A 26539-nucleotide genomic window follows, 5' to 3' on the forward strand; every position below is an offset into this window, starting at 1 on the left:
TAAGCATGCTGCAGAACTGTGCGTACAGTACCCTACCATTTATTTAAATACACACATGTATACTTGTAATATATGAAAATTATCTCTAAAAAAGACCCAGAGAAACTGGTAATACCAGCTGCCTCTGGGGATGGGAAATGAGTGGCTGGGGCATAGCATGGGATGGATGCTTTTCAAACTTAAACTTTTGAAATTTTGTGGCATGTGCATATATTGCCTATTTTTAAATTAATCAAAGATTTTAAAGGATTATTTCAACCTTACTCCCACTTCAGATAACAACAACAAATCCTCTCAAGATCTATGTCTCTACCTCTAGCACCTGAAGCCTAAGAGTGTATCGGTTTGAGCTTCCTTGCCACTCTACATCACTGCTACACTCTTTCCCCAGTCAAGTCAATCCATATTGTCAGCTGACGAACACCCTGACACTCTACCACTTACTCAGTAGTACGAACTTGTTTTAGCGTCAGTTTTCCGAGGGTCTCAAGGGTTAAATAAAATAACACATGAAGTACTTGCTCTGAGCGTCATTCATAATAGGGCTCAATTTTGACCATATTTATTTTGTTGAAATACTCCAAGTTATCATTACTGATTCTTTCCTCCGGTACTAAGAAGTCGATGAATATATGCAAAAATGTAGCACATATATACTAACTCTTTTAAACTTTTATTTGTAATGTCAGACAAGCAGGCGCCATGCTTGGTTTATGGTACAACCACACATGCCTTTGGGACAGGTTAAATAGCAGCTACCCTTTTTGCACAAAGCACAAAGTACTGCACAGCTTTTGTATCCTAGAACTGGCTGATACAATATACCTCGGAGCCCTTTTTCTGTTGTTAGTTAACAGGTAGGTCATCTGATTTTTCTCAAAGATAATGCTCTTCAAATCACCATATTGAGAAAGAAACCATTTGTGTTGGTAAAAGACATAAATTAGAAAGAACTGATTTGTAAATGTCTGATTTATCAGTTAAAACTCTTCAATGAAATGTAATAAAAAGTTCACATAAACATTCATTATATAGTAAAAAATAAACAGAAATTAAATCCTTAGTTTTGATAATAACTAAGAATAATAAGTCATCGAACTTTTGTGCAGGGTTTGGATTTATATGCATGAAAACACACACACAATAGCAGCACACAGCTAATGTGAACCTGCTCCAATTCTCTTTTTTTGAAGAAAGTAAGCTTAGTTTAATGCTTTTTTTCTTCTTCTTCTTTTTTTGCACGGCCTCTCACTGTTGTGGCCTCTCCCGTTGCGGAGCACAGGCTCCGGATGTGCAGGCTCAGCGGCCATGGCTCACGGGCCCAGCTGCTCCGCGGCATGTGGGATCCTCCCGGACCAGGGCACAAACCCGTGTCCCCTGCATCGGCAGGCGGACTCTCAACCATTGCGCCACCAGAGAAGCCCTAATGCTTCTTTTTAGAATGACTAAAGGTCGTGTAGATTAACCAATGATTTAAAATAAAACAAGTCACCTTGCTTCTTGATCCCCTCATGTGCAATCCCCACACAATCATCTCAGTGATCTACTTATAAGGGAAATTTTACCACATGACTTGTGTGCCTACAACCCTTTAGCAGTTTCCCATTGCCCACAGATTAGCACTCAAGCTCCTTTATATGACCAACAAGGCCCTCCATGATCTGCCTACACTTCTTATGCCTGAGCAATCCCAAATTCATGTCTCCACCAGCACCATGCTTTTCCTTGTCCCTGAGTCTATGTTCATGCTGTTAGTTCCTCATGGAATATCTTTCCACCCAACCATTAATAACTTTTATTTATCTTTTTAAATCCCCACTTTAGGTTTCTTCCAGGAAGATTTCTCAGACACCTATTTTCCCATCTCTACAAAATATTTGTGTATCTCCATCCTGCAGTAATGATGATTTATCTATTTGTCTGCCTTCTCCACTATATCAACAAGAGCCTAAACACAGGACATTTTATCCAATCTATCAGTAAATCTGTTTGCTCAAGTTTCAACTACAATCATAATCCAACCACTTGTTACTCCTGGTATCATCCTGGTCCAAGCCTCCATCATTTTTCTCCTAGCTTACCACAACAGTTGTCCTACTTGCTCTCCTTGGTACATAACATATCCTTGCAACATCACAACCAGAGGGATCCTTTTTAAACTGAAGTCAGATGATGTTACTCCTTTCCTAAAAAATCCTTGTAACTGCTCCCCACTTCACAGGTGGCAAAAGCTCAAATCTTCAGTGGCCTGTAAGGTCCTGCATCTTGTAATGGCTGCCCCCTCTGCCTGCCCCACCACCATTAGTTCTCTGACCTCATCTCTAATATACTCTCCTTGCTGTGGCACACTGGCCTCTTTGCTCCGCTCAAACATACCAGATGTGCTTTCTTAAGGCTTTGCATCAGCTCTTACTTCTCCCCAGACCACTCTTCTCCCGGATACCTGTAAGGCTAACTTACAGGTCATGTCAACTTCTCCAAGAGGCATATACCCTGACTATCCTATTTAAAACTAAAAACCCAGACCACCTCCCATCTACTCCTAATCCCCTGTACTGTGTTTTATGTTTTCTTTTCTCCACAAATTTATCACCTTCTAACACATGGAATAACTTATTTATTCTTTATGTTTATTGCCTACTGTCAGTATTCTCCCTGCTGGAATATAAACTCTATGACACAAGGATCCTTGTCTATATCCTAAGTGCCTAGAACATGATAACCACCCAATAAATATTTCCTGAGTTAAGAAATAAATTCAGGGCTTCCCTGGTGGCGCAGTGGTTAAGAATCCGCCTGCCAATGCAGGCGACACAGGTTCAAACCCTGGTCCAGGAAGATCTCACATGCCACGGAGCAACTAAGCCTGTGCGCCACAACTACTGGCCTGCGCTCTAGAGCCTGCGAGACACAACTACTGAGCCCACGTGCCACAACTACTGAAGCCCATGTGCCTAGAGCCCACGCTCCGCAACAAGAGAAGCCACTGCAATGAGAAGCCCACGCGCCGCAACAAAGAGTAGCCCCTGCTTGCTGCAACTAGAGAATGCCTGCTCACAGCAACAAAGACCCAACACAGCCAAAAATAAATTTAAAAAAAGAAAAGAAAGAAATTCAGTTTATATCCCTTGGCACCGTTCCTGGTACAGAGTAAGGACTTAATAAATGGACATTGAATGAAGCTAAATTTTTTTTAAAAAGGGTAATTGCCAAGTATACCAGACACCAACGCCAAAATTATCTTTTTATCTACAGCAGGTTTTACACTTAAGCTTTGCTCTAAGGTTCACTATCACTAAATTGAAGATATGTAATACATATGAACTCTTCCCATCTTTATCAGAGATGCTACATCCTCTCAAACCAGTCTGTATGGGGAACTCCCAGTTATCATTCTCCATACTACTTAGATACCTATCAGGCATCCCACCTCTGAAAAGCTCCATTTTTTAACCAGCACATAATACACAAATATGCTCTACTATGCACTTGTGCACACTTCTTTTTTACTGTCTTTGGTATATAACTCCCAGATATTCTGCGTTCTCAGAAGACAGGAAAATGTTGATGATGTCTTTTATTCCACCGTCTCTTTTTTAAAGTAACATCTTTCATGAATGGACATATAGCACTTTTGAGGATAACAGACAACAACAAAATATTAATTCTATTAAAGCCTAGCTTCATGTTATATTATATATCTTTTTGTCCTCTCCTCTAACAACACAAATAAGAAATTACTAAGTTGCATTTAAAGACAAGTCTATAAATTGATGAGTTGCTTCTAATGTTTTACCATATCACAATTTCAAATACTGATAAAAGATAAAAGCCAACTATTATTCGATTTGAAACATGTTACAAAATGTTCCATAATCAAACTTAATCTGCATCACATACATTGATACTTTGTACATATACTGAAAAGGTGTTATAGCTAAAACACATAGAAAGGACCAACTAGAACAATTAGATAATTATTTTACTACAACAACCCTTGATGTAACATGTAATTTTATTTGACACAGTAATAACCGTCACTTAGGAAGTAAGAAAGCAAACTGTCAGCCACAGAAGCCAGGAGAACACTGCCTTGTTAGCTATCTGACAACAGTAAGGGTTTCTTTTTCAAAAATGTGGGGCAAAAAATTTATAAATACCATGGACCATATAGGAATGAATGAATAAGTGAATTAATAAAAACCATATGTGTATATATGTACACAAAAGCAGCGGTGGTGATTACACACAGGTAAGGAGGTGAACAAAAACCAGCATTTTCGAGTACTTACTATGGGTTAGGTTCCTTCAACAATTCATAGTCACAAATACAGTGAGATAATAATTATCTATTAGCCTCATATTACAAATGAAATAAAGAAGACTCAGAAATGCCAAATAACTTATCAAAAGCACAGAGCAACAAATAAAGTCTGCCTGTTTACCAAGTTGCTACTATTTCTATCACATCAAGCTACGGTAGAACCACCCAAGAAGGGTGGGTTTTAGTTCCACCTTGTTTGAGGAGTAGATTTACCTTAAGAATATATTTTTAAAACCTACACCATCAAACAGAAGATGAGAAGTTTCTCTTTATAGACCTTTTACAGCTGATGAATGCAGAAAGAATGACAATTATAATGTCACTAGGCGTAAGTCATCAACTGCTGCTAACATCACAAGAAATACTGATGGATAAACACAAAACCACCTATCAAGTAGTCTTATCATTAAAAAATAAAAATCTACTTTCAATCCAATTAAGGCTCTATATCCAACTATCAATTTATAGGGAGGACAGAAGAACATACTAAAAGATAACATGGAGATGCATGGAGCGAAAGTCAGACTGCAGGAAACACTACGTGGAAAAGATCTGGTTCATCAGCAAATAAATTGCAAGAAAAAGAAAAAACAGACTTGTATATTAAAAGATGTATAGTATGGATCTTCTTGAAATCCTGATTCAAACAATTAAATTATTAAAAAAATAGTAGGAGTGATTAAATTTTGAGATACTGACTGCACATTATTTATATATTATATATAAATTTGGACACTGACCATTTTTTTGGCCATTACTTTTATGTTTATGTTAGTATTAAAAGAATTATTGGTTATTTTTTAGGTGTGATAATGGTATTTTGGCGATTTTTTTTTTTTGGCAGTCATGTCCATCATCCCATTTAATACTCACAGCTTCCCCAGAGGGAAGAATCATTACCTTCGTTTTATAATGAAATGAGTTTTCTTTTTGAAGGTTTTTTCTAGTTACAAATCAATGTAAAAAATAAGTGATACACAGGAAATAAGGGAGGGACGGAAAGAAGGGAAACGTTAGAAGGGAAACGTTAGAAGTGACAATCTCCTCACTTTGGCAATTTTATTTTTAAAGCATCTTTATCTTTTAGAGATATGAAATATTTATAAATGAAATAAAAAGATATCGAGAAATTGTTTCAAAATAGTAATATGAAGTTGGGGAAAGTAAGCAGGGACATAAACTGTGGTTGGCAAACTTTTTCTGTAAAGAGCCAGTAGTAAATGTTAAAATATTTTTAAAAGCTATATATTAAAAGGCTTTGCAGGCTGTATGATCTCTGTATCAACTACTTAATTCTCTCACTGTAGCATGAAAGCAACCAGATAATATACAAAGGAATGAGAGTAGCTTTGTGCCAACTTACAAAAACAGGCAGTGAACTGGGTTTAGTCCATAGGCTATAGTTTGCCAGTCTTAAATCAAGACCGACAATGAGTTGATAATTACCAAAGCTGAGTGATGGATAATTAGTTCAATAAACTCTTCTGTTTTGTATACGTTAGAAATTTTCGTAAGTTAAAAGAAAGCCTAGAACACATTTTCAAGTTCATTGATTTATTTCCATCTGCATTTAAAGTTTCATTAAACTTTTAAGATTTTAAATCTTAAATTTTAAGATTTTAAATACATCTCATTCCAGTTATACAATTCATTAATTGATACCTAATAGTTGTAAACGGTCCTTGGCCATAACCAAATTAGTCATCATTTTAGCTTGAAGGCGTCTAGCTCTTTCACACTGTTCACCTGAAAGAAAAAGCAGAAAAAAAGAATTAAAATATCTACATTTACCTACTAATGCTGCTTCAAGATAAATTATCATACCAACTAATCTCATGGGGAGTCATAGTCTTTATAAAAAGACTATGAAATTAACAAAATATCAGTTTCAAATAATATCTTAAAAAAATCAGTTATAGTTCCTTATGATGGTTTCAGACCTATTGTGGTATTTCATGGATTTTATGGGTTTTGAGACATATTTTTCCCCCTACATTTAAAACTCTTTGAAATTGGGAAGTGTTTTAAAACCTGTGCCAACCTACTAATGCTATCAGCCAGGCTGCAGTCATAACATAGTCTGTCACTTCCTCTGCATACAAAAATTTGGTCATAGATACTAATACTTCTGTTATAGCTATGTCAAAATAAGATTAAGATAGCATATTCAATAAGGTTAAAATTCAAATTCTATGTGATAAGAAGAGGATGTGTCATCATTTAATTGACATTGTTTTTTCTCTTGGTACAGTTGAAGACATTTTTGATTCAATGAAATACTATTTTTCTTATAACCAACTCATTTACTTCTAACTCTTCTTCTATGCATTCGGCAAAGAACAGCAAATATATTTTGTACATAATTCATAAAGTCATGCTCATAAACTCATGAAAAGTCTCCAAGACCCAATCTTCCATATTTACTTGTTCTATTCTGCTCTCTTTTATACAGGAGACCAGTAGCTAGAGAAACAGTCAAAATAAAAAGCAGAGATTACAAAAAAAGGTAAATATTGGACACATTATAGTTACTGGAGATTAGCTGATATAAGTTATAGAATTAGCCAGCCAGATAAAATATCCACTGGGTGGACTGATCCATAAGGCTAAGATTCTCAGCCCACACATTGCAATTTTTGCTTCTGAATTTATTTTAGCTATGATAAGCTGAAGTACTTTACTCATATAATAGTGGTATCCACATACCACTATTCACAGCATAGTATTTAAGAATTCAGGCTCTGAAGTCAGACTGCCTGGGTTCAAATCCTAACTCTACCACTTCCTGCCTATGAGACCTCACGCAAGTTACTTAATTTCTTTGCACTTAAGGTTTTTCATCTGAAAAATAAGGATAACGGTAGCAGCTTTAGAGTGTAGGGTTGTGGTGAAATTAAAAGAGATAATACGTATGAAGCATATACAATGATGCTTGGGCACATAGTATGTGTGCAAGAAATATTGTCTACATATTTAAAGGTAATATTAGACTCTGAGTTTTTTTTTTGGCTGCGTTGGGTCTTCGTTGCTGCACGCAGGCTTTCTCTAGTTGCAGTGCGCTGGCTTCTCATTGCGATGGCTTCTCTTGTTGCGGAGCATGGGCTTCAGTAGTTGTGGCACGCAGGCTCAGTAGTTGTGGCTCATGGGCTCTAGAGCACAGGCTCACTAGTTGTGGCACACAGGCTTAGTTGCTCCATGGCATGTGGGATCTTCCTGGACCAGGGATTGAACCTGTGTCCCCTGCATTGGCAGGTGGATTCTTAACCACTGTCCCACCAGGGAAGTCCTTAGACTCTAATTTTTAATTTGATGTGACAGGAAAGTAAAGATGAGAAATAATTGTTTTGGTTTTAAAAAGCCATGTGTGAATCAAAGTCAGACATTACAGCTCATATTTTAACATGCAGTCAAGCATTACCCACAATGTAAAAGGGAGTCTGTGAAATAACCACTCCTTCCCTGCCTCGACAATGAGGAAAGGATGAGGTTTCAAAAACAGGTTTAAAAATAGGGTTAACGTATCATGAACAGCGGTACCAAGGAGGACACAAGTAATACAATAATCAAGTTTGAGCATATCTGGTTACAACTTCATTTTTAGCATAGGTAATAAAGCATTAACTTTAACAAGAACATTTAAAAATCTGTTAAACACCTTTACTAAGATAAACGGATCTGAAATCAGGACAATCATGTGAACACAATTTCGGATGCTACTAAACAAACGTAAATATAACCTTACCTTGTCCTGTAACTACGACAGCTATTCCTTTTTCTAGTTCTTCAATACCTTTCTTATACCATTCCACAGCTTGCTCCTTTTGTCCTACTTTAAAATAGAAATAATTATTTGTATAAATCACAAGTATACCCTAAGAATACACTAAACATGTTGCAAAGCATGCTCTTATTAGGAGATACATGAAAAAAAGAGTTGTGATCAAACAAGTCTGAAAACTGTTACTCTGTGACTTCTTAGGACTTTAGCATCTTAATGTATATGTGGCTCTGCAAGAGGGAGATATAGACGTCAACGTTTCTCAAAATTTTAGAGCTGTGATTCTTTATTTGTTTATCATCTCATGGTATTGATGCTTATAACCACTGAAATGTTCTATTAGAGAAATAAATATTCAAGATTTTATTTTAAATAAATGGTTTTTAAAATATATACTATTAGGAAAAATAAATACGGTTTCAATAATAATGAGGAAAAAAGAATTGTTTAATCTAACTGTAGTCAAATATGATGTAATATGTTCACGGGTGCTCCTTTCAGAGTTAGCTTTTATTTCATAAATGATTGCACCATGAGAACTGGTATATGAGATTACAAGTGTGGCCATTAAGTAACACATTTCTATTTTCTTTGAAACATGACAACATTTATCCTTGATCCAAAATTAATCTTCAAAAGGACCTAAAAATTCAGCATAATCAAAATATGTGTAGGATACTTCTTTAAAGTGTTAACAATTACATGCAAATTTCATTGTTTTTAAAAATTAGTTTCTTAGTCCTTAGAATCTGCAAAGCCTCATAAGTGGCTAATATAGAGATACAGTAAAGCAAAGGTGGAAATCATGCATAAGAACTGTTTTTCATTTTTCCCTACTCATGTCCCTATTTAATCAAACAAAAATTCCCATGCCATTCTTTAATTTGAAATTTCAAAATCAATAAAATATCATGACTCTCTTGATAACACAGAATAGATGAAGTCTTATTATAAACACCACACAACAACTAAGAAATACTGTCCCCTTATGAGTATGTACCTCCTACCTACCTTCCTCCATCCCCAAAATAAATCACTAACTAGATTTAGCTCCTTGGACAGGGTAATTTCTTACTTATTACCCATATAAAATGCCATTAGTATTTTACACAGTGTCTGATCCAGAGTAAGTGCTCAATAAGTACTTGATAATGACACATGAAGAAATTATTAAGAATCTGTTGTAAGTCAATTCAAACTATTTGGATGCTTACCTTCTAGTTTTTTATGAAGAAAATATCTGTTTACATGTATTTTTGGTTTTTTAATTTTAAAAAAGGGGTAAATTACAGAAAACAGTAAAATAGCATTTGCATTCTGTGTGGTGGGAATATTGATAACAATATCGTATTTACTTAAAAATTTTAAAAATGAACTGCAACTTAACAGATACAACAGAAGTTCCTTTTTTGTGCCTCTTCCCATTCTCATGCTCCTTTCCTTCCCAGAAACCACTATCATGAATTGAGTGTCTACCTTACTTGTATATATTTTTCTATTGTTCCTACTTTATTTATATCATTTTATTTTAAAAATTTACATTGCTTTTTAGATCTATGTTGTTATACAGAGATTAGTTCATTCATTTCGACTCTGTATAGTATCCTATACCATCCTACAATTTATTTCCAACTACCTCCTATTAAAAGATACATAGGTTGTTTCCAGTTTTTCAATATTTCAAATAGTTGCAATAAACATTCTTGTACCTGTCCCCCTATGTACATGTGCCAGTTTCTTTTGAGTATATGCTTAAGAACTGGAATTGATGAGTCATAGTTCATCACATATTCTCCATTTACCAGAAATCAACAAAATGCTTTTTGAGAGTGCTTGTGCCAATTTATACTCCTAACAGCAGTGTATGACAGTTCTCGCTGGCAACATCTGAACAAAATCTTTTAAGGCGTTTTACCACATTAGGGAGGCAAGTGAAATGACTGATTACAAATAAAATCACATGCTCAATAATTACTCTACTACCTAACATTCGTTGGTAACAGGAAGTTGATTTACTGCATTATTTGAATCTCGTTAAGTCAGTGTGACAGTAGAAAATGCATAGATATTTCTTACCTAAAAGTACAAGACCACCAGAGAAAGGATAGACATATAAATCGATGGAACAGAGGGACTTTCCTGGTGGTCCAGTGGTAAAGAATCTGCCGTCCAATGCAGGAGACGTAGGTTTGATCCCTGGTTAGGGAACTAAGATCCCACATACTGCAGGGCAACTAAGCCTGCACGCCACAACTACTGAGCTCACGTGCCTCAACAAGAGAGCCCACGTGCCACAAATTACAGAGCCCACGTGCCCTGGAGTCCACGTGCCACAACTAGAGAGAAAAACACCCACACGCCACAACTAGAGAGAAGTCTGAGCGCCACGATGAAAGATCTCACATGCCTCAACGAAGATCCTGCATGCCACAACTAAGACCCGACGTAGCCAAAAACAAAAAAGAAAGAAAAATTTAAAAAAATACCAGGGCTTCCCTGGTGGCGCAGTGGTTGGGAGTCCTCCTACCGATGCAGGGGACACAGGTTCATGCCCCGGTCTGGGAAGATCCCACATGCCGCGGAGCGGCTGGGCCTGTGGGCCGTGGCTGCTGGTCCTGCGTGTCCGGGGCCTGTGCTCCGCAGCGGGAGGGGCCACAGCAGTGAGAGGCCCGTATACCGCAAAAAAAAAAAAAAAAAAAAAAATCAATGGAACAGAAGTCCAGAAATAGACCCCACATATATCATTGATTTGACTTTGACAAAGATGACAAGGTAATTCAATGGAGAAAGAATAGCTTTTTCAAAAAATGACGCTGGAATAACGGACACCCATACACAAAAAAACTTCACGTGACATACAAAAATTAACTTGAAATGGATCACAGACCTAAATGTAAAACCTAAAAATATAAAATTTACAGAAGAAAACATAGACAAAATTCTTTGTGATCTTGGCTTAGGCAGACACTTCTTAGAACATAAAAATCACAAACCTTAAGAGGAAAAAAGTGGGACTTCCCTGGTGGCGCAGTGGTTAAGAATCCACCTGCTAATGCAGGGGACAGGGGTTCGAGCCCTGGTCCGGGAAGATCCCACATGCCACGGAGCAACTAAGCCCGTGCACCACAACTACGGAGCCTGCACTCCAGATCCTGTGAGCCACAACTACTGAGCCCGTGAGCCACAACTACTGACGTCCACCCACCTAGAACCTGTGCTCCACAACAAGAGAAGGCACCACAATGAGAAGCCCATGCACCACATCAAAGAGTAGCCCCCGCTCACCACAACTAGAGAAAGCCTGCATGCAGCAACAAAGACCCAACACAGCCAAAAATAAATAAATAAATAATTTTTAAAAAAGGGGAAAAAATTGATAAACCAGACTTCATAAATATTAAAAGTTCCTGCTCTTCAAAAGATGGATCTGACAATGTAAAGACAGGCCACAGATTGACTGGGAGAGAATATTTGCAAAACAATATGTCTAATAAACGTCTTGTAAGCAGAATATATAGAGAACTCTTACAATGATTTTTTTAAAAAGTCATTTAAAAATAGTGTGCAAAAGATCAAAACATACACTTTACCAAAGAAGAGACATAACATGGCAAATAAACACAAGAAAAGATGTTCAACATCATTAGCTGTTAGGGAGCTACAAATTAAAACTCCAAGATTTTAATTTTGAATGGAAAAAAGTTACAAGTCACATTTGCAGGTGTGACTACAAAATGATACAGCCATTTTGGAAGACTTTGGTAGTTCCTCATGACATTAACATATACTTACCACATGACCCAGCCCTTCTTCTATGTATTTACCCTAAGAAATAAAAACATCAAAGACCTGTACATGAATGTTTACCAGCTTTATTCATAAGAGCTAAAAACTGGAAACAACCCAGATGTCCATCATTTAGTGAACATATTAACAAATTGTGATACAACCATACATAGACTACTACTCAGCAATAAAAAGAACAAAATACTGATACATGTAGGAACATAGATGAATCTCAAAAACATGCTAAGTGAAAAAAGCCAGACACAAGAGGCTACACACTATATAATTCCATTTACATGACATTCACTGAAGACAAAACTAGAGGGATGAATCAGATTAGTGATTGCCAGAGGCTAAGGGGGAGGCAAAGGGATGGACTACAAAGAGGCACAAGGGAGATTTTGGGGTGATAAAACATTCAATATATGGAGTGTGGTGATGGTTTACACAGCTCTTTGTCATAACTCACTGAACTATAGATCCCTAAATAGGGTAAACTTTACGTAAATTATACCTCAATAAATCTGATGTTTTAAAAGTGCAATACTCCAACATTTATGTATAAGAACATTTGTTGTGACTTGAATTATAATACCAGAACTAAAATTTTGATTACAAGAGTAAGATTAGAAGAGAAAAACTAGAAAAATATTTTTAAAACATCTGTTTGAAGGGAGCAGAGAATTTTCAAAACAGTATGAAAATTACTAAAATTTGGAAGGAGGGGACATTTCACACCCATTAGGATGGCTGTTTTAAAAAATTACCAAAATATGGAAAAGAGAAGAGCCAACAGAGGTGAGCCTATGACTTGGGGCACTTTTTTGCTTGAAACAATTGTCAATTCTGAATGCAAATGTGACCAAGAAACTAAGCAGAGCTTTCAGCAGACTCACGGGACTAAGTTGACAAAAAATGAATTCCAGGGCATGCCAAGGAGAATAAGCGGCAATGATTCCAAGACTTTGGTTGGGACCCTGCATCATTGAAGAGTTATGAACTAGGCCAGCCTGTACAAGGGATGACACCCACACTCAAATCACTTCAGTCCCCTAAATTAGGGGAAACTACAAGCCCATAAGCTCCTACGTGATCATCCTTCTGACTAAATTTTTTTTAAACTTTTGGTCATGCCATGCAGCTTGTGGGATCTTAGTTCCCCGACCAGGGATTGAACCCAGGCCCTGGCAGTGAGAGCGCCAAGTCCTGACACTGGACCGTCAGGGAATTCCCCCTTTTGACTAAATTATGGCAGAAAAATCAAACCTTACAATGGCGTCCAGCACACAAAAGACCTTCATGATACTTGAACAGTTCTTAGTTTCCCTTACACATTTCCCTCTTTCCTATATGGGCCCCAACAACATTCAAACTCAACCAACAGACTACATCAAATCAAGAGAAGATTGGGATGGCAGAAACTTACAATGGTTGTAGTGGTAATTGAAATTAATAGCCAATAATGTGAACTACAAGTGAACTACATAATCTAGGACCAACAACAGCCCAAGAGCCAAATAGAGTCAGCTGCCTGTTTTTGTATATAAAGCTTTACTGGATCACACCCCCTATATGAGAGTGTTGAATAGTTTTGAAAGAGCACTTGAAATAATTATTAAATTATACACTAATATGTATAAAATAGATAACTAATAAGAACCTGCTGCATAAACAAATAAATAAAATAAAATTCAAAATTCCAAAAAAAGAGAGAAATATTTATTAAATAGTTCAACAAAAAACCAAGAGAATGCAAAAATGGGCAAAGGACTTGAATAGACATTTTTCCAAAGAAGATATGCAAATGGCCAATAAGCACATGAAAAGATGCTTGATATCATAAGTCATTAGTGAAATGCAAATCAAAACTATGATGTAATACCACTTCACATATGGCCATTATTTAAAAAGACAGAGACTTCCCTGGCGGTCCAGTGGTTAAGACTCCACACTTCCAATGCAGGGGCCTCGGGTTCGATCCCTGGTTGGGGAACTAGGATCCCACATGCCGCGTGGTGTGGCCAAAAGATGAAAAAATAAAGTAAAAATAAATAAATAAAAATAAAACAAGCAAACTTTGAAACTAACAAACGTGAAGAAATTAGAAACCCTTGTGCACTGGTGCTGGGAATGTAAAAATGCAAAGCTGGGGACTTCCCTGGTGGTGCAGTGGTTAAGAATCCACCTGTCAATGCAGGCGACACGGGTTTGAGCCCCGGTCCGGGAAGATCCCACATGCCGCAGAGCAACTAAGCCCTTGAGCCACAACCACTGAGCCTGCGCTCTAGAGCCTGTGAGCCACAACTACTGAAGCCCGTGTGCCTAGAGCCCGTGCTCCACAACAAAAGAAGCCACCTCAATGAGAAGCCCGCATACCGCAACAAAGAGTAGCCCCCGCTCACCGCAAGTAGAGAAAGCCCACTCGCGGTAATGAAGACCCAACGCAGCCAAAGATTAAAGAAAATAATTAATTAATTTTTAAAAATATGCTTAAAAAATGCAAAGCTCCTGTGGAAAGCAGTTTGGCAGTCACTCAAAAAATTAAACATAATAATTACCTTATGATCCAGCAATTCTATTCCTAGGTGGATACTCAAAAGTATTGAAAAGGAACTCAGAGACTTGTATACCAATGTTTATAGTAGTATTATTAACAACAGATGGAAACAACCCAAATATCCATCAACAGATGAAGGGATAAACAAAATGTGGTATATACATACAATGGAATATTATTCAGCCTCAAAAAGGGATGAAATCTGTTATATGCTACAAGGCTGATAACCATTGAAATGCTAAGTGAAATGTCAGACACAAAAGGACAGATATTGTATGATTCCACTTATATGAGGTACCCAGAATATGCAAATTCATAGAGACAGAAAGCAGAACAGAGGTTAATCAGGGACTGGGAGGAAGGGAGTATGGAGAAGAGGAAATGGGGAGTTATTGTTTAATGGATGCAGAGTTGCTGTTTGGGATGATGAAAAGCTCTAGAAATGGATAGTGGTGATGGTTACACAGTACTGTGAATGTATTTAATGCCAATGATTTGCATACTTTAATTGACTAAAATGGCAAATTTTGTTATCTATCTTTTACTACAATAAAAAAAAAAAGACTAAATGACCCATTATAGGCAGTTTGCTGCTCCCTGGTATACAGCAATGAAAATGAAGAATTACTGCCACAAGTAACCTCACGGATTAATCTGACAAGCATAATGTTGAGCAAAAGGAGCCATGCATAAAAAGAACACATACTGTATGATTTCACTGATAAAGCTCAAGATCAGGCAAAGGTGATTTATGGTGTAAGAAGTTAGGAATTGAAGATACCTTTGTGAAGGCTGGGGAAAGGTAGTGAGCAGAAGGGAGGATGAGAAAGGCAGGCTTCTGGAGTAATATTCTATTTCTTGACCTGGTGGGGTTTCAAACTGCTGTGCTCAGTTTAATAATTCATTAAGCAACACACTAACTGGGCACTTTATGTATGCTTTAATAAAAGTGTACTTAAAAACTGAAAAAAATAGAGGAGGAAGATTAAATATATTGAAACAGAAAGTGAGTCCCCATACATTAAGTGAAAAAGGTTACAGATCAGTTTCTATGTAACATGGTTCTTTTCCTCTAATGAATATTTACGTTTATGTAACTAGACAAAATCAGGAAACTTATCAGTAATCATCTCCCTAAGGATAAGATTACAGAAGATTTTCACTTTCTATATTTGTGCATTATTTTAGAGTTGTGTTACTGTACAAGCAACAAAAATACTGATGTTATCCATCTTTAAATGAAGATAATAATAGTGCAGGGACTTCCCTGGTGGTCCAGTGGTTAAGAATCCGCCTTCCAGTGCAGGGGACACAGGTTTAATCGCTGGTCAGGGAACTAAAATCCCACATGCCGCAGGGCAACTAAGCCCACACGCGCAACTACTGAGCCCACGCACCACAACCAGAGAAGCCTGCACGCCACAACAAAGAGCCCATGCGTGAAACAAAAGATCTCACAATGAAGACCCCGTGTGCTGCAGCTAAGACCCAACACAGCCAAATTAATTAATTAACTTTTAAAAAAGTAAATCTACATTCTGTTTAAAAAAAAAAGAATAGCAGACTAATTTGTGAATCATCAACTGAATCTTTTCACTCACATGTTAGTGGTACCCAGATTGCCACAAGAAGGGTCAAAACATGAGTAGTTTGGGTAGCGAGGTAGGATGTCAGTTTGCAAGTATGTGAGTTAGAAGACAGAGATTTAAGTCTTTCTCCATCATTTAATAGCTGTATGACTTTGACAAAGTCTGGCAATTTCTCTGAGTTTTAGTCTCCTTACCTAAAAACAAGATGACATTTATTTTACCTCATGAGTTGTGGCAAAGATCAAATGAAATAGGACATGGGATAATACTTTAATAAAGAGATATGTAAAAAATTACCTTTATCATACTTAGTAAATTTGTTAATAATATAAATCCTTCTACTCCGGAACTGTATGCACTGTTGTATTTTAGCTCATAAAGCCCACTGCTTTTAACTTATCTATTTAGTCCTTCTTAAGCATCATTCTACAAACAATTCCAGGGAGTAAGTACATCCATTTTCCTACACAATTTTTTGCTAGCAACTTGCAAGTGTCACATTAGCGGAATAACGGGTATCTTTAAAAATCTTACAGTACATTTTAATGTGTGCTAATCCACAATAAACCACAGAGACCATGAAGCATTAGACTAACAGCCCTCTGATTAATTCTCTCATAGTTCACTATCACAGAAAGGATCCTTTCTACTCTGTTTTAATTCAGCAAAAAAAGGCCATATTTGCTTTCATGTTCAACCATCAAGGTTTATTTCTGAAGTTAAGATTTATTTTTTCCCATTTAATTGGAAAGGTTTTGAATCCCATGTAAAGGAATCATTACAGTTTTGGTCATTTTCTTTAAACCTTAAGAATTTCAATCAATTTGTCTTTAAGTCTTTTTTAATTTACTATGGATGGTAGGTAATTTTAATTTTCTTCTGTGCATTTTTGGTATTTTCCAATTCTCTATCAAGAGCTTGCATTCAGGGCTTCCCTGGTGGCGCAGTGGTTGAGAGTCCGCCTGCCGATGCAGGGGACACGGGTTCGTGCCCCGGGCCAGGAAGATCCCACGTGCTGCGGAGCGGCTGGGCCCGTGAGCCATGGCCGCTGAGCCTGCGCGTCCGGAGCCTGTGCTCCGCAACGGGAGAGGCCGCAACAGTGAGAGGCCCGTGTACCGCAAAAAAAAAAAAAAAAAAAAAAAAGAGCTTGTTCATACACGAGTACATACATGAGAATAAAAAATCATTTCATCTCTTTTGTAATAAAAAGCTAGGATACTAAGTGACGCTAAGGGGAGACTTCCATCTGTTTTTTCTGAACAAAGGGTCACAATTAGCAAAAATATTTTTATATCACTCTTCAGATAATTCGCCTTCTTCCTCAAATCTCATTTAGACTGCCGCTGTTTCATAAAAAGAGTAGTAAAAACTAGGTATCAAGGTTTAACAATGTTTTAACATAACCTCTAGAGGCTGTTAACCTAAAGAACTGTAAAATTAATAACAATAGTTTGGGACTTCCCTGGTGGCACAGTGGTTAAGAATCCGCCTGCCAGGGCTTCCCTGGTGACGCACTGGTTGAGAATCTGCCGGTTAATGCAGGGGACACGGGTTCGAGCCCTGGTCTGGGAGGATCCCACGTGCCACAGAGCAACTGGGCCCGTGAGCCACAACTACTGAGCCTGCGCGTCTGGAGCCTGTGCTCTGCAACAAGAGAGCCCGCGATAGTGAGAGGCCCATGCACTGCGAAGAAGAGTGGTCCCCGCTTGCCACAACTAGAAACAGCCCTTGCACAGAAACGAAGACCCAACACAGCAAAAATAAATTAATTAATTAATAAACTCCTACCCCCAACATCTTAAAAAAAAAAAGAATCCGCCTGCCAATGCAGGGGACATGGGTTCGAGCCCTGTTCTGGGAAGATCCCACATGCTGCAGAGCAACTAAGCCCGTGCACCACAACTACTGAGCCTGTGCTCTAGAGCCTGTGAGCCACAACCACTCAGCTCTCGTGCCACAACTACTGAAGCCCATGCGTCTAGAGCCCGTGCTCCACAACAAGAAGCCACCGCAATGAGAAGCCCATGCACCGCAACGAAGAGTAGCCCCCAATGAAGAGTAGCCCCCACTCGCCACAACTAGAGAAAGCCCGTGCACAGCAACGAAGACGCAGCACAGCCAAAAGTAAGTAAATTAAATAAAATTTTTTAAAAGTTTGTAAAATAAATAAATAAATAACAATAGTTCCCATTTTCTGAGGACCTACTATGTGCAGACACTAAGTATTTTACAAACATTATCTCAGTCTAATAATAAGTAACTTGCCCAAGATCCTGTGGAGCCAGAATTCAAATGTCAATTTGGATAAGAGGCACTGCAATTTAAAAAGGATAAAATTAGACTCTCAAACCTGAGGTAAAGAAAAGCAGCCCCTGACATCGAGGAGCTGGTACCGTCAACTAAGCCTTGGTGTAACAAGGAAATGACCTGACATTACAACTAAGCCTTGGTGTTCTACTGAGTATAAACAATTCCACAGAACAACAACATCAGCCAAGGTCACTCTGTGATCATGATGGATGAAGACAAAAATGAGACCACTCTACAATCATGTCTAAACACAGACAAAATGTGAACATTGGCCAAGCCATGAACACCAAACATCCCCCTCTTCGGGCTAATGACCGCTTCTTAACCAATTGCAGCTGCATCCTCACTCTAGTCTTCTCTCTTTGTGGGTTAGATTTAAGATACTTAATCACAGAATTATCCCCAATTCCTGAAAACATCCAATCCAGAGCAAAACCCTGCTTCCTTCAATCCTCCTTAAAATCACCTAATACAAGCCCAATTTCTATAAGTTCTTTTTAGCCTTTTCCTGAGATACACCATGGTTCCCCATGGTGTGTGTTCTCTTGGTTACAATAAGTAATAAATCCCACTTGTTCAGCCATAGATGGGTGTTCCAGTGAAAGCTCACTGAAAGGAACTGACAAAATCCACTTAAGAACAACAAACTAATTCTCTCCCTCTCTACTGCAACATAAAATATCTGCAAAAGAACAAAGATATGTGAATAAGTATAACGTCTATGCTATACCTATATAGCTGTAAAACACTTACTAGTTCCAAGAAAATTGTGGATTTTGACATTTTTCTTTCCTCACTACCAGAATGAACCACTGAGATGTGAGTGTGCTCAAAGATGTTTTATTCTATAGGATGTCTAGCATGAGCATTTGTTAATAATTCACAAAGCAAGAGAAAAAAAGGCTAGGTCATTGATTAATACCTTCACTGATCTTACACAGGTCAAGAGAGTGGAAAACGAGTAGAAAAGTAGAGAATCTACACTTTGCCATAATTGAAAAATCCAACTACTATTGGGTAGAGCACAGAGAATAAGATAGTGAAAAAGAGGCAGGAAGGGTTAGGGAAGATCCTTCTTCAATAATTTAATATCCGTTTACTGACTATCCCTTAATTGTCATCAGGATGACTAACAATAATCTTAGGAATCTAGTTACCAGGTGAGTTTTATACGGTTCAACTGTATTCTGTACTAGGAAGAATATAAACTGCAATAAAAATCAGCTAAAAACAGAACAAGGAATGAAGTTCGTAAAAGTGGCTGCCTTTTTGTCTCTTTAGTGCAAATGCCACTAAATATTCTTGAAGAGAAATATAAAGTGTTTATTGTTTATTTAATAAAAAATAATGTTATTCTCTGGGAAAAGTATGATATTATCAGAATGTCCATCCATCGCAATAATTCTTTCCTTGTTCTAATCATTCAAAGCAGAAATTAGGCACAAGAAAATTGTCTGAAATCAATCCTTTCAAAATGGTATCTAGTAGTTTTTAGGAATAAAAGAAAGTATACCAAATCTGATACTTCTGATTTCTAATTTCTAGCTTCACCTTCTGAAAATAGATGTGGATAAGCAAGTATTTTGTGTGTTTTAAATAAAGTACTACATTGGATTATATGAAATTATAGTACATGGTAATTAATTTTTTAAAAAACCTTCCATTTTAAATACAAACTGACTAGGAATAAATAAAAAAGGATTTTATTTAGATAACTTCTATCTTTGATGCCAGATGCTGCAGCCCTATCTTATCCTGAGAAACTGGCTCTCTCTCTTTCATACAATACATTGGGCCCTTACTGTCTGTCAAGTCCTACCCACTTGAGGTAACTGAGCCACACCTGAAGAACCTGCACCACTGTATTACTCAGGAGACCCCAGGCTTGTCTATCAGCAGGAGCCACCCAAAGCATGTTAGGTCATGTTCTGGTTAATCCAAAGAACCACTATTACAACCTTCTCTCCTCCCCCAAGTATTCCAAGGGGCCCTTGGAATTAAAAGACAGAGAACCTGCTTCATATAAAACAAACAGGGGCTTCCCTGGTGGCGCAGTGGTTAAGAATCCGCCTGCCAATGCAGGCGACACGGGTTCGAGCCCTGGTCCGGGAAGATCCCACATGGCGTGGAGCAACTAAGCCCGTGCGCCACAACTACTGAGCCTGCACTCTAGAGCCCGCAAGGCACAATTACTGAGCCCATGTGCCACAACTACTGAAGCCCGCGCACCTGGAGCCCGTGCTCTGCAACAAGAGAAGGCACCGCAATGAGAAGCCCGCACACTGCAACAAAGAGTAGCCCCCGCTTGCCACAACTAGAGAAAGCCCACACGCAGAGAAAAAATAAATTTATTTTTTTTAAAAATAGCTTGGTTTCAGATAAATTTAGGCCTTTATGAAAGTTCAGTGTCAAAGTTGAGTATGCCATAAAAAAGAATAAAATTCAAAATAAACAGCCACCTTATAAACCACATTTATGTATTACCTTGTTAAAATAAGATTTAATTTGGCCTTTATTATTTGAAGGCACCAAATGTGTCAATTAACTAATATCACTACAGTCTGAAATAGCCCACTTCACCTGATGAAATAAAGTGCCTTTCAGTATATTTAGAAGCTAGGTCAAGTTTTTAACGGAAAGGGACTGCATGACATTACTAGCCCCTTAATGGTTTAGGGGCTAACTACAGAGTTAGGAAACCTTTGAACACTATCCAATTCATTTCAATTTGTTCGTATATATTTTGATGCAGTAGGAAAGAGGGAGAATAAAATTCTTCTGAAATTAAGTTCTGTATTGTCAAGGATGGCTGAGAGGCAAATAGACTTCAAATGTGAACTCCGGCAACCACTGAATTGAAGGTAAAGTAAAAAAATTTTCAATATGCTAAAGGAAAAATTTGAGATAGAAGAGAACCACGACAACGTAAACTCCGTTTTACTTCACTGTCAAAGGAAAATTAATATAACTAATTTGTTTCGGTTTGATCTAATTTATTTTCTCATATAATGCATCAGTTGTAGAATTCAAACTAGAGTTATCATTGCCTGTTCTGCTGTCCACTTTATAAACTAACTGTATAAATAAAGCAAAACCTTTGAATAGAAGCATTATCAGCTGAGAGTGAAATATGTGGTAGATTGCTGAAAATATTTACACTAAATATTTTAAGAGGAATTAAATATAATAGATAGAGGTATATATGTGATACCCTAAGATAAGTCACAGCATGAAACCCAAGGTCTGAATTCCACTTCCATTACTTACCCCTCACACGGAACTGATTTCTCTTTAAATCTAAGAGTCCAGGATCCTTTTTTTTAATACCTAAGTTTTCCTTGACCTCTTATGCTACCTCCCAACTCCCATCACCCAGTGTTAACAAAATTTCCTTGTATTTACTGGAATTGATCTACCCTTAAATATATTCCCTCTATTCTAAAACAACTTTTGACCTAGATTAGTAAACTTCAAAGGACTCTATTATAATAAAATAGTGCAATAAAACAGTGCTTCTCTAGGAAGGGATAATGGTATGCTTCTTCATCCTCCCTAGGAGATCGTGGATGCTCCTTAGAGATAAAAAATGAAGCAACAGGGAGTTCCCTGGTGGCGCAGTGGTTAAGAATCCGCCTGCCAATGCCGGGGACAGGGGTTTGAGCCCTGGTCCGGGAAGATCCCACATGCCGCGGAGCAACTAAGCCCGGGCACCACAACTACTGAGCCTGCAAGCCAAAACTACTGAAGCCCACATGCCTAGAGGCTGTGCTTCGCAACAAGAGAAGCCACCGCAATGAGAAGCCTGTGCACCTCAACAAAGAGCAGCCTGCACTCGCCACAACTAGAAAAAGCCCACAGGCAGCAACGAAGACCCAACGCAGCCAAAAATAAATAAATAAATATTTTAAATATATATTAAAAGAAGAATGAAGCGATTAAAGACTTCCCTCCCAAAACACATGGTATTTTTTTCTTTTTTTTTTTGCGGTACGCGGGCCTCTCACTGTTGTGGCCTCTCCCGTTGCGGAGCACAGGCTCCGGACGCGCAGGCTCAGCAGCCATGGCTCACAGGCCCAGCTGCTCCGCGGCATATGGGATCTTCCCGGACCGGGGAACGAACCCGTGTCCCCTGCATCAGCAGGCGGACTCTCAACCACTGCGCCACCAGGGAAGCCCGGTATTCTTTTCTTAAATGTGCCTCCTTTCTTTTTTTTTTTTAATAAATTTATTTATTTGTTTTTATTTTTGGCTGCATTAGGTCTTCGTTGCTGCACGTAGGCTTTCTCTAGTTGAGGCAAGTGAGGGCTACTCTTCATTGTGGTGCGCAGGCTTCTCACTGTCGTGGCTTCTCTTGTTGCAGAGCATGGGCTCTAGAGCACAGGCTCAGTAGTTGTGGCGCATGGGCTTAGTTGCTCCACAGCCTGTGGGATCTTCCCAGGCCAGGGATTGAACCCATGTGCCCAAGATTGGCAGGCAGATTCTTAACCACTGCGCCACCAGGGAAGCCCCACGCCTCCTTTCTTCAACGTTCTTAACCTCCACTCTGTCCTTACACTCCAAAACCCATGAATACCTGCCTCTTTCCTTATATCCTACTTCTCAGTCCAAGGCCTCACAAAGGAAATAAGTTTCAACAAAACCCACATTCTAGAACAGTTTCTGGAGTTGGTAGTGGAGACACTACAAATGAACTGCAGATTGCTTTTTTTTTTAAAAAAAACTAATGGACAATGAAAATGAGTAGTTAGAGGGAAAAGAAGATCTCAGCATACTGGAGTTGGGACAAAAGGAGGGATTTTCAAAATGCTATAAGACTCCTTCTAACTCCTTAAAAAAACTGGCATTAGCAATTAGCATAGGTTTGGAATGACCTGCTTTAATCTTTTGAACCTCAGTTTGTTCATCTGTAAAATGCTGATACTAACAGTACCTTCACCTCACAGGGTAACTCTGAGGACTAAACAGATAACACATGTAAAGCTAAGAGCACACAGTGCCTAGCCTATAGAAAGACTAAAAAACATTAGCTTAAAAGAAATCTGAAGGATGTAGTACCCTTGCTTTCATTCAGAAATAGAAATCTTTAAATTTTATTGTAAAATGGTATTATAAATTAATCCTATTCACTCAATTTCTTAAATATTTATTTATTTATTTATTTTGGCTGCATTGAGTCTTCTTCATTGCTGCAAGTGCAGCCTTCTCATTGCAGTGACTTCTTTTGTTGTGGAGCACCAGCCCTAGGCGCGCAGGCTTCAGTAGTTGTGGCTTGCAGGCTCTAGAGCGCAGGCTCAGCAGTTGTGGTGCATGGGCTTAGTTGCTCCACAGCATGTGGGATCTTCCCCGACCAGGGATCAAACCCGTGTCCCCTGCGTTGGCAGGCGGATTCTTAACCACTGCCCCACAAGGGAAGTCCTCACTCAATATTTCAATTTAAAAATTTAGAGGTTACCTTGGAATACTTACTTAGATGAGATCAAATTAACTAGGAGCAAAAGTTTTATACTAAAATAGAACTTTATTGAAAAATACTTAGGAGTCATTACATTCATAAAAATGACTGTTATGAAACTTTTAAAAATAGTGCAAATTCAGCTGTAATCATATGCAGCTGTTCCTTTCAAAACTGAGTCACCATTTGTTCTTTTTTTCTGACACTACAGTGCTCTGCTTTCACTAAAAGCCTATAACAAGGCACAGCTTCTTCGATATCAAAACCTTTTGGAAAACCTGGCTCAGAGGAAGCCACTCACTGTTTACAGCGCTAGAAAGGATCTGTGTGGTCACTCTAGGACAACTGTCACTGTCACCAGCACGTCTGGGTGTCTCATAGGGACTTGGGTCATGCAGAAGTGTAAGTGTAGGCTAGTGTCTGAAACAAAGTCACCGGCTAGGGTGCCTGAGAGGAGAGAGGTGTTTAACTGAGAATCGTGGAGGATGAGGGTCTAACCCGAGGAAGCAATCTCACCGGGCAGATCAATTACGGAGGAGCACCGCCGGCTCCCGCAGGAAAAGGGACGCAGGTGTTGCCCTCCCTCGGCGACCCCACCGCTTTCTTCCCGGCGCCGCCGCCCCCTCCCCCCAGGCCCCCAGTTACCTTTCTCGTCCTCATCGATGCGCAGAGCAACGGAGATGTACTCGAAGGCCTGCTTGTGGAAGGCTCGGACGCGCTCGGCCTCCCCGCCTGGCACTGGCGCCGGGGGCGAGGCCGAGGCCGGCGCCGGCGCGGCCCCGGAGCTCCTCTTGGCGGCCATGAGGGCGCGGGAGAAGCGCTGGCAGAGCCACACGAAGAGGAGCCCCAGGTGGAAGGCGACCAAACGCAGCAGCGCGAAGCCTACGAACAGCGGGTAGGAGAAGTAGTACAGGTTTCGCTTATGCGGCGATTGGGGCGAAGGGGCCGGCCTTGGGGCGGGGCGGGAGGGGGCCAGGCAGTGGGGCGGAGGCCTGGGAGGCACCGGGCTGCTGGGGCCGCCGGAGCCTTTCTTCTTCCCTCGTCCACCCGGAGAACTCATTCACAGCTCCCACTGCCGCCGCCGCCATAACCCGCCTCCCGCAGACCGACGGCAGCCAAGCGACGGCGGCGGCCACTGGGACGGCAAGGGCCACAGACCCTCACGCGCCCGCCGGTCCCAGGAGCTCGGCACCCCGGCGCGCTGCTCTCCAGCCCCGCCCCTTTCTCCTTGCTCGGCCAGGAGCACAACCCCTTCTCCTCCTCCTGCGGTCGGTAGCTCCTGCCCCTCCCTCTCTGTCCTCTCAGCCGCTCGGTAGCTCAGAACCGCGGCCGGGCGCGCACGCGTACGCGCACGCCCTCCCGAGTCTTTCTCAGGCGCGTGCGCACACGCCGCCGTCTTTGTTGCCCTGAGCTCTTAGTGCGCGTGTGCGGCTCCCGCCACTCCGTCCCTTCCCCGCGGAACTACATTTCCCAGTGCGCAGTTCGGCCTACGCCTGCCATAGGGACCGGTCGCTCAGTCGACTTCGCTGACCCTGGGATCTCTTTAGCAGGGAACTTAGGCTATCAACTCACTGGAGGGACCGCTGCAGCTTGGGGTCGCTCGGCTACTTCTCAGGGCCATCTTACGGTGTCATAGTTTTCTTATATTTCTTTCAGCATTTTTTGCCAGGTCTTCCGCAAAGGATGGTTGATCTGAGTTCCATCACAGAAGTAATGGGTCCCAATCTAGTAATTATTATGAGAGGACAGCAGTTGTAGAGGCGTACAAAAACTTAAGGTCACCGAAAACGAAACTGTTAGCTCATTGTGATGAAATCATCAGTTCCAGAGATTTAATTAAATTAGTACGTGTTGACATGTCTAATCTGAAGAACTAATGTTTGAATAAGGGAATCCTTAGGTTTTGCTCAGTAATCCCATACTTCCTGAGCAATTCAGACTGGGCCTTTTTTTTTTTTTTTTAATTCCACTCGACTTCGCTTCCTGTATTCTCATGAGCTGCAAGCACAGAACCCTGCTTCCCAGATCACAGAGGTGGAAGCACTAGGTTAACCATACTCTCCTAGAAACTGGAATCTTGGATGGAAACACTCTGGGGTAGAAGGTAGTAAGAGTTGAGTGTTCTAAAGAGCTGCTCTATCAGTTTATTTCATTGAGATCCCCAGAACTACCAGGTTCCTGGACTGGTCACTTACTTGATAACCTATCCCAAAACTATCCAGTCTATTTCTCTATTTTTCTGCTTCTGTTTCTCCTTCCCTCCTTCTCTCTTTTTCTCTCTCCTACTATCTATCTCCCTATCTTTTTTTTCTCTCTTCTCTTTCTCTTTTTACTTGGAATAGCCGTAATTGTTTCTTGTTTCTTGTTGCCCAAAACTAAGGAATACTAATTGAAGTAAAGACCCCATTGTTTACAGTGTGAGGTTTACAAGTGCTTCCAAGACTCTCCACATTCTGGCCACAACTTTATCTAGCTTTTCCCCACCACTACTCCCCTACAAATGTAGGCTATTGCAAAAATGACTTACTCCCTGTTTCCCTCTTACTGTTCCCCACCCCTTTTCCTGCCTCTGTGCCTCGGCCAGTTCCTCATTCTGAAATGCTTTCTCTCTTTCACATCTGATTCATTTCAATTCCTAACTTCCCTCTTTTGAACCCTGTGGTACTTTTTGTTGTGTGAAATTTATTAGATTTATACATATATCATGTAAACAAGATGTATACAATGGGCCCTCCGTATCTGT

At 39.6% G+C, this 26539-nt stretch overlaps 1 protein-coding gene across 3 annotated transcripts in view; it reads right to left on the reverse strand.

Moving 5' to 3' along the window:
• Positions 1-25140, reverse strand: part of SPAST (spastin) — a 61611-nt gene extending 36471 nt beyond the window's left edge. The window contains exons 1-3 of one of the 3 annotated variants that reach the window (XM_029232022.1): positions 24442-24856; positions 8067-8150; positions 5987-6070 (exon numbers count right to left, since the gene is read on the reverse strand). In XM_029232022.1, the coding sequence (XP_029087855.1) occupies positions 5987-6070; positions 8067-8150; positions 24442-24856 (583 nt within the window). Of the gene's footprint in view, positions 1-5986; positions 6071-8066; positions 8154-10588; positions 10621-24441 lie in introns of those variants that run through there. The other 2 variants (XM_029232023.1, XM_029232021.1) reach the window with 2 other exon arrangements.
• Between the last annotated feature and the right edge of the window lie 1399 nt (positions 25141-26539).

This window comes from Monodon monoceros, unplaced genomic scaffold, assembly GCF_005190385.1.
Source record: "Monodon monoceros isolate NGI ecotype Baffin Bay Population unplaced genomic scaffold, NGI_Narwhal_1 Super_Scaffold_19, whole genome shotgun sequence".
NCBI classification, from domain to species: domain Eukaryota; kingdom Metazoa; phylum Chordata; class Mammalia; order Artiodactyla; family Monodontidae; genus Monodon; species Monodon monoceros.